A 12,561-nucleotide genomic window follows, 5' to 3' on the forward strand; every position below is an offset into this window, starting at 1 on the left:
TACATGCATACATACGGTACATACACACATAGGCCTACATACATATGCATACATCATACATGCATACATCCATCCATCCATACATGCATGCATACATACATGAATACATACCAACTGTACATACAAACATACTGTACATACATGCATACATACGTTCCATACATACAGTACAAACATGCATTCATCCGTTACATACATAAATACAGTACATACATGCATACATACGGTACATACAACACACATACTGTACACACATACATGCATACATACGTTCATACATGTATACATACATTCATACATACATACATACATAAATGCATACATACATACACACTCAGACACAAAGCTTAATTTCTCACACACACACACACACACACACACACACACACACACACACACACACACACGGCATGGCAAGCCTCTCCAATCACCAACTTTCACTCCCAATTATTCTTCAGCCAACCACTCCGCACTTAAGCACTCGAGGTGAGACAGGGATGGTGCAAGGATGTCTCGGCTCACTAGTAAAGTATTAAGTTTCTGTGACTGTGGTGGTCCAGCAGTAAGAGTTAGGTGGTAAATATTCTCACCACTCCATGACAAAATATAAAAAAAAATTGAGGTCCAAATCATGAGTGTTATGATAAATATAAAACTTTCTGAACTTGTAATCATGAGTATGTTATGATCAGCAACCTCAAAAGCAAATTTACGAGGTCGGAAATGCAAAAAAATGAAAGAACTGTTGACATCCGAAATGAAGGAAGGAGGCCAACGAATTACTCTGTGGACAATGTGGAAGGCACTGTGAGGAAACGACAAGGCTAATGTGACTGGAACATTTTCAAAATTAAGCATAGAAAAGAAACTACTTGCCTTGGAATGCTTTATAAGACCCGATTCCTTGCCATCTGCTACACTAAAGGAGAAATCCAAATCTTGTTAGTTATTAATTTTTAAAAAATCACAAGGGAAATCGGCCATTAGTGTTCTCCACGCATCCAAAAAAAGCCCACACCCCTTACCCTCCAGTTCAGCTGTTTTTCCATCATAAGAATGTGAACCCTCTTTTCCGCAGGTTGCATTTGAATTTTGGTGAGTAGGACGGCCACAACCAACGCCATACTCCCGTTACCCTGGCGGCCGTCACGACAGAGATGTGGTGGTGGAGACGCAGGTTGGTTGTAGTTGTAGAAGAAGAGGGAGCAGGTCGGGTCAGGGATGGGGGAGGGGGGCATAAAGACGGTGTCATACGAGTGGTTTTCCTAGCAACTTTTTCTAGGAAACTCGATCTTGGAGGCGACTTTTTTCTGTGGGTGGGTAGAGAGTTGCCCGCGACATTCCCTGGCAACCTGCACGTGTAACGGTATTTTTCTAAGTTGCCAAGAGAATGTCACCAAGACCGAGTCGCCTGGAAAAAGCCGCCAGGAAAACTGCCCGTGTGTTACCACCTTAAGAACATAAAACAAATAAAATAAAACACCGATACACCGACTAATGACAACATCGACTGGGCTTCCCGCTGGGTGGCTGTGAGGTCCATGAATCACCTGCTGAATAATAGGCCCCTACAAAAAATATACCAAAAAAATATAGTAAAAAGTAGACCTCACAACCATGAAGCGTAGGTGGCCAGGGATAGTTTACGATACAAGCAGGAGGGTGCGCTGGCGTCTCCAAAAAGGTTCTAAACAGAAGATGGATGCAGCTCGAGGGAGTAGAAGGCGTTCCTATCATCATCATCCAGTACACTGCCACATCCAACAACAGCAAACTTACCCTCTTCGTTAATTGTGTGTCCATCATGAAATTGTGAACATGTTTCTCGGCTCGGGAAAGTTCCATTTTACGAGAGACGACAGCGACCAATAAGGCAGTGCATCCGGCCCCCTGGTAGGTGTGGTGAAGCAGAGGTTAGTCACGAGGTTGAGAAGGGCACACACACACATGTTAATTTTGTGCTCCCAGTGCCACAAGGATAGGAGAAGGAATGTGTGTGTGTGTGTGTGTGTGTGTGTGTGTGTGTGTGTGTGTGTGTGTGTGTGTGTGTGTGTGTGTGTGTGTGTGTGTGTGTGTGTGTGTGTGTGTCAGAGAGAGAGAGAGAGAGAGAGAGAGGTGCTGTGTGTGTGTGTGTGTGTGTGTGTGTGTGTCAGAGAGAGAGAGAGAGAGAGAGAGAGAGAGAGAGAGAGAGAGAGAGATGTGGTGTGTGTGTGTGGTTATCTCTTATGGGGCTCTCTTGTTGAATTTTCTGTGCTTAACCCATTCAGTACGATGACGTCTTGTTCACCTTGCTCTGGTCTCCAGACGACTGTATTCAGCTAAAGAGAGACCTTTCAAAGAGGAGTTGTTGGGTAGCCGGCATTAACCCTCCTTCAGTACTACAACTCTCTCTCTTAAACTGAATAAAATCACCGGGATACGGCAAGAATAGAACGAATATGACGACCTCGAGCTGACGGGATTAAGACATGTTAGTGTTGACTGCTACATAACACAGTATAAGTAAAAACGTTAGTAAAGTTTCAGTAAGAGTTAGGCCAAGGTGGCAAAGAATGAGTGTGAAATCTTCAAAAGAGAATAATTAGTGTGCAACAAAAGTCAGTGTGTTAGTATGTGCGTGAGTACAGACGTGACTGAAAGGGATGTGTTAACATACCACTGAAGCCAGTATAAATTCAATGCCTGACTGAAAACAGCAAATTATCATTATATCACATTTACTGAAGGCAAAGCTAGTGGGTACCATTTGAAAAAGAAAATCTATATTGAAAACTATAAAAATACAGCATTCTTTATATCTTAAAGAGCAATATCTAGAATAAGTCAAAGAATTACTTCTAACCTGAGTTACAGTTAAGATACTGAGTAATTACAGGTAATCAATATTACAGTACTTCTGTCATATGTTATCCAATAACATGGATCCTACATAAATACAGTTAAATTTACAGCAAGACTGAAAAACATCTGACTAGAAGTAGGAAATACAGAGAACAATAACTGAAAATATGCATGTACAGAACCTGAATATCATAAACTACTAGAACTGACAAGGCTAAGACAGAGGAGGGTATGAGTACTGAGACAGGCTAATATATGTACAACACATTTGCGGCCACCTCAGCAAAAGGCAGATACTCAAGAAACTTTGTGAAAAAATTAAATAATTGGAACCTGATGTATAAAAATATATGATTTATGTAAATTGTATCACCTTCAATACTAAATAACTTCTATCAAATAGCAACACACCCAGCGGTAGTCCAATAAAAAACTGGCGCCATGATGCATGGAAAAATGAGGTTATCCCAATAGGTGACGTCTGCCTGAGCTTTGAGGTGGGTCGCTTTACTTGTCTAACACTACGGCCTGCTGGTACAGTACATCCTAACTACCTCACTTAATTAGTTTTAGAGAGCACTACAGTAGTCCTAGGGTTCTTTATACAGCTTAAATCTTGAACATCTTTTCTCTAGCATGAAATATTCAGCAACAGGAACTCCAGTGAAGATTTTGAGTTATAACTATAAACTTGAAAGGAAAAGTTTACGTCAGATAAACTGAACTTTTCAATAAGGAATTCCCATTGTATGTAAGGTTTTACCAAATTTTTGGTATTTCGTGGAATATGAGAAATGTTACATCTAAGGTGCTGTTATAATGTGAAAACCTGGCGAAGAATTTCCAGTGAATATCCAATTTATGCAATATTAAAGATGGCTTTTGCATACAGCATAATGGGCACTGCATGGCATTATATACGAGTCACTTGTACTGGGGAGGGGGAAGAACAAGTTTTCCACGAAATACCTAAAATATGAGGTAAGGTAACTAACTCATAGCTAAGTTACGACTGAACAAGGGAATTTACTCACAAAACAGTTATTAATCTGAAACAGACTTATCATTTCAGGTACTGCCTAAGTTGGGAGACAAAGAGGTAATCATCTTAAAATTAAGGACAAGAAAATATAAATATTTATGGCAGCAACTCTGTCACAAAGAACACTCCTTTGTTGAACAAACCATGCATAATCACATGCACCATTATTGTTGTTCGTCCCGTGGTCACATGCGTGCGTCCCCTGAGGTAGCAACCCAGTCGATGAGCAACTCTTTCTCGGCAACATGTCTGACTTAAGCTCAGTCCCTCCCGTGAACTCAACACCTTTAGCGCAATGGTCCCTCTTTTTTGTTTGGATTTGTAAATTTCAAAAAGATACTGCAGCAGGTCATGTGCAGGGTACTGGCAGAGGGTAAGCCTCTTCAGTGCAGTCGATACAAAATGAACAGCATCTTTTGTATCTTTTTGAAACCATAGGCCATGTACACCTGTAATGGAGAGAGTTAACCTGAATGGGATACTTCATGAATGTATTTGCAATACCCGCTTCATTGTGGATTTAATGAGAAAGACTGCTTTAGTTTATTCTGACAGCATTCAAGAGAGTAACTTTTTAAAAAAGAGTGGAAGAAACTTAAATTTTATTTGTTTAAAGAAAAAGCTTCTGCTTAGGGTAGCACTGAGAGACCTGGTAATTCATGCATGAGCAAGAAGCTGCCATAGCATCAAGAGGCTATGCAAGATATCAGCTGTTTACTGGACACTGCGGAGAGGACACAGCACGCCTCATCGTCACAGTACATAACGGTTTGCATTGTCACGCCAACACACACTAGCTAGCGTCCGTCCCTCACAGGCTGATAACAGATATCGCTGAGGTTTATACACTAAGTCGTTAATTCTGACTTGTGTTTCCAAGGGCCAGCTGGCAATACGCTACTTCTGAAGGAAGGCACAGCTGAACATATGAAAGAACGCATTATGTACAATATTCTTTGCTATGCAAATATTTCAAGTAATGTACGAGCACGGATCTCTTGAGGCTGACATACGACTTTGTTTATTCTTTGTATACCACGGCCACCCACCATATGTTTCTCGATTCCAATTTTTTATTATAAAAGAAAACAACTCCATCCACTCTTGGCCCTACCGAATTTTGTCCCCTCCCCCACCTACGGTGAGAAGTTGAATAAATTTTCTAACCCCCTGTTTTGAAGGGGATCAACTTACCTGCCCTTGTCAACCTCCTAATGCACACACGATCAAAAAATATTGTGCAGAAGTTCGATGAAATCCGAATTGGTCAATGTTCGTGGTGTCCCCCTGAAATTACTGTTATTGTCTGAATGTACATACGATAACAATACTGAATAACAAATGTCACAAACAACCAGTATAAGACATGCTCATGAGCGCAGGTGCACCAACGTGGGGTAAAATCACCGAGCACTCTGCAACAGCCATCACATATAGTGTAACAATGCTTTGCATCAAGTGAGCACCAATACTTTTCTGACCCAGCGTACAAACCACCTTACTCGGCACCAGTGCAAATTCATCCCTACTTCTTACCAACACGTCTTGGGATACGATTCCTCTCATCTCGCTCTTCATACATGTCTCAGTCATCTGTATTTTAAACCTCATTCTCTCTTCCAGCCAGTCCCTTGTGTAGTCTACCCTGTGGCAGTTAGAGCAGTTTCATTATCCTTCCCCTATTTACCGAACTAACACCAATTTCTGACACGCCTGTTTTCTCCTGTCCTTTGTGTCATCACTATTTCCTTCATATCCATAATCACTCCACTGACTACTGACACAGCTTTCACTGGACCCTCCGAAGGGCCGGGTTTAAAAAATGCCTACCGTCACAGACTGACTGACGCACTGAGGGACTGATTATATTACATTGGTCGGCCTGCTGATTGCCTTACGTCAGCTACCTCAGCGCCCGTCACATTGTAGCCTTCACTGTCGTACAATGGGAGTTTTCGTGTGACTTCTCTTTTTAAAATAGCCCATTGCAGCCCTCCTAGGGCCACTTGCATATATATATAAAATATCTATTGCAAATTTGTACCTAACAAAGATGACTGAATGTATCAATACAAATACAACTAAATAACAACCTTGAATATCTCAGGAAATTTGGGCTGGTGCGAACAAAAACAGCAGGCCATGGGCCTCGGTGGTGAACAGCAGCCCAACAGTGACAGTCAATGTGACTTTGGTGGTGCAAGCTGTACGATGTCCACCACTCCTCACTCTAACTCTTTTCTACCCTTCCCATTCTCTCCTTTAGTCACATGCATGAAATATAAATGTTTTCATGTAACTCAGCCATGCCATTTGGAGGGTCCGGCAAATAATAACAAAGACGTTCTGGCTCTTGTTCATCTGTCCTGCTGACCTACCTGTCATCACTGTCACTGTCTGCACATCTGTTAACGGTCACTCTCAACACAAATACCTATCTTGTTACGTCCTAGTCTGTATATGTTTGTCTGTCCCTGCTTACTTTCACTGCATGGTGTTAACTGATTCACCCCTACCCTGACAAATCAAACACCAGCTTTCGTCCATCCAGACTATGCATGAACGTGCTCTCCCACGCCTTGTCCATGAACACGCCCAACCCAGCCAATGAAGGGGTAGGAGGAAGCGATGCTGTGGCAGAGCAATGGGTTAGTAACACATGCCTATATGCGTCAGGATCGAATTCCCTACTGGTGGTAGTGGGCAGAATAGCAATCAGATGGCCGGGAAAAGATAAATTATACGTCCCCTATGTTCATTTACATGTAAAAAGTAAAGAATTAATCTTCATTTGTCAGGTTGGACAATACGTATTAATAGGCAATACGTGACGTACGTAAATGTGTGTATGTACATCTCGCCACTGCTGGTGTGTGGGTGAAATATTTGATCCTCAAGCACAAACCCTTGGCCACGTTGAAGACCCAGATATCTGTTCACTCCTAGACAGACATATTACAATACCTGTCCTTGCATATGCTGAGTTTCGTATGTGTCAAATAAGGAAACACACAAAAATTCTGTAAAAATGAAGAAAACACTGATTCAGCTTGGTAGTTCCTGGCGAACCATGTATCTAGCGAAACTGACCAAGGACAGACATAAATGAGAAGGAAAACTTCTCCCCTTCTCTCTTGGAACAGTTTAGATTTTAACTAAGGTTCAGCTCTTGCACTGACAATTAGCACAGAGACAGTTGTTGCCAGACACTTAAAAAATGTTACAAAACAATCTGGAAATGCGTACAGAGAAACAACGTATGGGGAAGATCAACACGCGTAACACCCCCTGTTTAATACACGGCAGAAGGCTTTTGTAACACTGGTCATAACTATCGCAGTCATGAGTAATTATGAAAAAAGCTTTATGCGTAAATCTGGAGCACAAGATGCAGTGTGCTGAATCAGAGTGAAGCAGCGGCGGCCGTAGTAAGGTACTATTGTCAGCGGGTGCGGCCCTCTCCAGGCAGTCCCGTTCTCAAAATCAGCTGATACGTCTGAGTGCAAACCCAGCCCTGGTGCGGCCTCAAGCTAGGAGACTCATGCAAGGATCTCTACCGCTCGCTCGTGAGGGATGCACTGGTGAAGTAGTAATAGTAGTAGTAGTAGTAGTAGTAAGAGTAACAGTTGTAGTAACAGAAGCAGTAGTAAGTACTGTAGTATCAGCAAAAGTCGTAGTATAAAAGTAGTAGCAATAGTAAAAGTAGTAGTGGTAGCATATACAATGCACAAATGTACAAAATCAAGAACTCACAAAATATAAGCAATAAAATTATTGGAAAAACGAACACAAGATTTAGTTATTAGTAGTATATTTGCAATAGTTAGCATTGTTATTGATTAGGTAAAGAAGTAAATGAATAATCCAAACCCAAACCAAACCAAAACAGTGGAAAAAAAATTGTAGAGTCTTTGTCATAGAGGAAAAAAGACTTTAAAAACTTCGCAAGGCTACAGAGGGCTGGGTTGAGGCTAGTGATATAACTCTCTTTTGCGTCCTGAACCTCGCTTTCTGTTGCTGCAGCTGAGCCGGCGCCACTTACCATGATGCCTGTTGTCACCGCTATACCCCTCCCACAGTAAGTATTTGGGACTATATCACCGTACCCCACGGACAAGAATGTGATCGCTATAAGCCACATGGTGTTCAACAAATTGGCATGTTCTTCGTCATGGAACCTGTTGGGAGAGCGAGAGAGCAGTGACAGGTAAGAAGGGCGAGGATGACTGGCCACTTACCATGATTCCACAAGCCACAGCGATGGTCCTCCCACAGTATGTGTTAGGAACAATATCCCCGTACCCAACACATAATATAGTGACAGCGATGAGCCACATAGCGTTAAGCAGATTAGCATGTTCTTCATCGTGATACCTATAGAGTAAGACATGACCATTAAGAGTGACTCCCGGGACGACCCGAGGTTAGGTCAACCACTGAACACCAATCAGGGTGGACAACAACCAGTAAAGGGGCGTGGTTTCATCAACCAGGTGATTCATTGCAAGAACATGATTGGATGCAACATTTAAATGGGAGTGGTTTGATGCCAAGGGCTTAATCTGACGGTATACACCAAGCAGGCCGGTATCAATCTACACAACTAGATGGCTATTGGCCAGGAGGAGTTAGAGAGTGAGAGAGACAACACCGAGCATCACGTGGGCAAGGCACGTGATGCGTGAGAGCACGTGGCGACAGTTAAGACCATGTGTTCATAGCTGTACTATATTGTAGTTCTGGACACAGCCCTTTTTATTACGCTTAGCCCTTCATATTATGACAATCGCTTCATTCAATAAAACTGAAGCAGAGTGACTGAAACACTAAATGGGCTCGAGTTAATAAAAGAGCCCTTAACTGGGCCCAAGACGTACTCCGGGCCAGTCCCCATCGTGGCTACCCCACCACAACACCGCAGCCCCAAATGACCCGGGATGGAGGGAGGGGGGAGGGGGTAGGAGAGGGAGGAGGGGCGTCTGCAATTGTCTCGTGTAGCAAAGACTCCCTCACTGGCCACCGCCCACGCCTGGGTGGGGGCAGTGACCGGCGGGGCCCTCATACAAACATTAAGAGAGAAATGAGGGAGTGGGGGGGAAGGGGGCTAGGACACTGAACTTCTACTCCTTCACTTCAAGACACGTCTCTGCCTCAACTGGTAAACTTCGGTAAGAGGACACGGACACAAATTTGTGGAAGATATATGAACTACTAATTTAAGTTATTCAGGATACAAGTAATGCAGTGTTGATACACTGCTTACTGCATGCTTAGAACTGATCAAGAAATGGACTGAAAAGAGACTGTCTTCGAAAATTATCACTGACTGGGCCAGTAGCATGAAGTATCAAGCATACTCTCTTTGCAGAACAATTTGATATATGCTGCTTCCATTTTTTTTTCCCAATAAGCTTTAAAAGATTTTACAGTTCTGCCTGACCAATGAACATGATAAAAATTTTCGAATGCAGTCTGTCGCGGAACTTAGCAATGAGTCGCCAGTGTGAGCGTTGGGGCTACTGTGCTGCGGGGGAGATCGTACATGGTAGAAAAAGAGAATAATACCAATGATTCAGAAACTAGAACTAGAATAAAAGCCATAGTCTATTGGGAACAAAAGGTATCTAGTAGGCAGTATTAGAAAAAACTTTATCAACTAAGGAAGGTACTATGAGGAGAGTTGTAAGTGGTGGTGGTAGTAGTATGCCATTCACAAAACTACTGAAATAAAAAACTTAAAACTACGAATAGACTACTTTCAGGTAACACGGTAATGTACGGAGGCCCGACTGTGAAATGTGATCTCCACTGGCTTTGACTTTTCTGCAAGGATAAGACAAGATTAGATCAAAATTTGGCTGGGGGAACAGGCGAGATCACAAGGGCTGAAGTACATCACGTTTGGTCAAAATTAGTTATCATGTGGTACTTCTAATTAGCTAGGTCTAGACTTAATTTTTTTGTTTAACCCCTTGAATTCGGTGACACTTTTTACTGGTTTATTCTTTCTACCTCCAGACGATTATATTTAGCTTAGAGTTGACCTCGGGTGGTGAAAGATATATCTAATCTCATCAACTCGACAAGTCTCTCCCAAGCTAAGTAAAATCTTGTCTGCTGGTAGAAAAAAATGATATAAAAATCGTCACAATCAAGGGGATTAATATTAGTTGTCTACTGGATAAGTTCTAGGATTGTTATTTGGCCCAGAATGCTGAAGTTTGAAGGATGGTGGTGGTGGCAGGTGGCGAAGGGTTGCGTCGTGCTGCAGCCAAACTATAGGAAACTACCTTTGCCATCATCGACACTTGTCACCACCACACACTTCCAGTCCTGGCACTTAGAATTCTGGGATAACAGCATCATGCATGTTTTTCCTCCATACTGGGAGTTCTAGTGGGCTTTTTATGTGTTCTTTGGATAAATGTTGTGAACTATTGATATAATTTAGTGTATGACATCTTTATATATTCTAATCAAACTGCATGAAGCACACTGGAGACAATAGCACTTCGGCAGAAGCGACCTACTTTTTCACAGATATATTTACATCCACATGAAATTGTACCAACCTTTCTATTAAAAAAAAAAAAAAAAATGTAAAACACATTATGAACAGATTAATAACAAAGTCTTCGGCTTCGACTTTCACTAGTATACTGTATGGAATTTAGTGTATTGTCATGACACTGGAAATCTCGTGGCTCTTCAACTGTTAATTACTTTACATATTACACCTTAGCATTGTATTGTATATGTATCTTTCTGATATGGACGAAATTTGCATTAGTAGCATACAAGGTGACATTAAGGTGTAACAGGTAAAATTATTAGCTGTGGAAAAGGTGTTACGAAATCTCTTAGGACAACTAGAATGCAGCTCTTTGTGAAATAATAAGAATCAAACCATTGTCTATGCAAACTGAACGAGGCATCCTCCAATGGCTTCTTTATGAGTACATGTGGAAGTTACATGGGCGTATCTAGGGGTGAACGAGGTGGGGCTTCGAGTAGGTAATCATCCCCGCCCTGAATGTTAAGAGGAATGGATGGGGAGGGGACTGAAATTATGAGCAAAATAATAGTAGTACTTTGACTACTTAGGAACGACTCTACAACCTTTAATATTTGGGAAAATGTGAACGAATGTATATGCTAATAGATTTTGCATACATCCAATACCTGATGAATCTGAAGATTTATTCCACTGGCTTACGTCTGTCGCCTCTAAAAGATTTCATTAACCACAGTAAAGACCTTTTGTAGTGTATGAGCCAGTGGAAGGCCATCCCACCTTTCGAAAAGTTTCTTCTAAACTTAAGAAAATCGTAAAGATGTGGCTAGAATTACATTAAAAAAAAACAGGTTACCGAACTGATGAGTTTGGGGCAAGGATAATGAGGCAAAAAAAAAAAAAAAAAAAAAAAAAAAAAAAAAAAAAATGAATACGCTCCTGAAGATGGGGTCGCCTCAAAAACGGATACAGATAAAAATGTTAAGAATTTTTTAACAGTCTCCAGTTTGTTTCAGCAGCTACCAGAGAGACAGAAAATGAGAGGAATTTATCATTATTATTATTATTATTATTATTATTTTATTATATTATATTATTATTATTAACAAGAGGACTCAGTTTGTCTATTCTTGCTAACTTCAAACGTTTTAGATAACTTTCGGGGACCCTCTCTCAGTGATGGAAAGAAACTTCATGAAGCTCCTCCACTGATGCAGATCTCCCCAGAGCTAATAAAATCGTCGTTGTGGCAAAAAAAAAAAAAATAATAATTACTGTAGTACAGTAGAATAATAAAAAATAAATAAATAAAAATCAAAGTCCTCGAGCAGAACACCGTCTCAGCCCAGCTCATATGAAACATTCTTCTCTCTTTCTCTGCCTCTCTTTACGATGCAGCACTGAGGTATATTCTATGTGGTATACTCTTTAGTGTTAGGTAAGCGTGGTTCTACCTTAGGCTTGCTTAGGACACTATAAAATGCACACGACTTTATAGTGAGGCATACACAGGGTGATTCAGAAGTCTGTTACCAATCCTATATCTTGGGTCCCACAAAAGGTTCCATAAAAGTGGTAAAAGACTTATGAATCACCCCGTTTTGAAGGCCCATATTCTAGTCTACTTAAAAAGCCTCCTAACACCTCTTCCTTAGCGATTCATTTTGCATATCAAACCCTGCTATGCTCCTGTATGTAATTTACCTCTTATACTATCGACATACATTGCATACAGGAGAATACTAACGTGGTATACGCAGAAATAAATCGGTAAGGAAACGGTGCTAGGGAGCCTCCTCAAACGACGAGAATACAGTCCTAAATTACAATGACATAATACAACTGACCATGGAGGTAATTAGATAGTAATGAGATATATCAATTATGCAAATGGGCAGTTAAGATTTCTGCTTTGACTGACGACAGGCAATAATGTTCATCATTTTACTTTACTTCTGTCCATTGTCATGTGTACAGTAATTAAAAATATGTAAAATATAGGCTATAACTTTGAAAATATTATAAGATATATTATTGCAAGGAATAAATGGTAAAAAAGAATGATATATTAAGAATTTATATAGTTTATGTGTGTGTAAGTTTACTTGTGAATGGATACCAACGTGTGTGCGTGTGCGTGTGTGTGTGTGTGTGTGTGTGTGTG

At 41.0% G+C, this 12,561-nt stretch overlaps 1 protein-coding gene across 2 annotated transcripts in view; it reads right to left on the reverse strand.

Annotated features, from left to right (window-relative positions):
- LOC145399074 (small conductance calcium-activated potassium channel protein-like) overlaps positions 1 to 12,561 on the reverse strand; it is a 610,512-nt gene that overhangs the window by 13,743 nt on the left and 584,208 nt on the right. The window contains exons 6-7 of one of the 2 annotated variants that reach the window (XM_080271828.1): positions 7,926 to 8,061; positions 1,780 to 1,890 (exon numbers count right to left, since the gene is read on the reverse strand). In XM_080271828.1, coding sequence (XP_080127954.1) covers positions 1,780 to 1,890; positions 7,926 to 8,061 — 247 coding nt within the window. Of the gene's footprint in view, positions 1 to 1,779; positions 1,891 to 7,925; positions 8,062 to 8,121; positions 8,258 to 12,561 lie in introns of both variants that reach the window. The other variant, XM_080271829.1, reaches the window with a different exon arrangement.

Source organism: Coenobita brevimanus, chromosome 47 (assembly GCF_032717465.1).
Source record: "Coenobita brevimanus isolate Jiangsu-jjx chromosome 47, ASM3271746v2, whole genome shotgun sequence".
Classification (NCBI taxonomy): domain Eukaryota; kingdom Metazoa; phylum Arthropoda; class Malacostraca; order Decapoda; family Coenobitidae; genus Coenobita; species Coenobita brevimanus.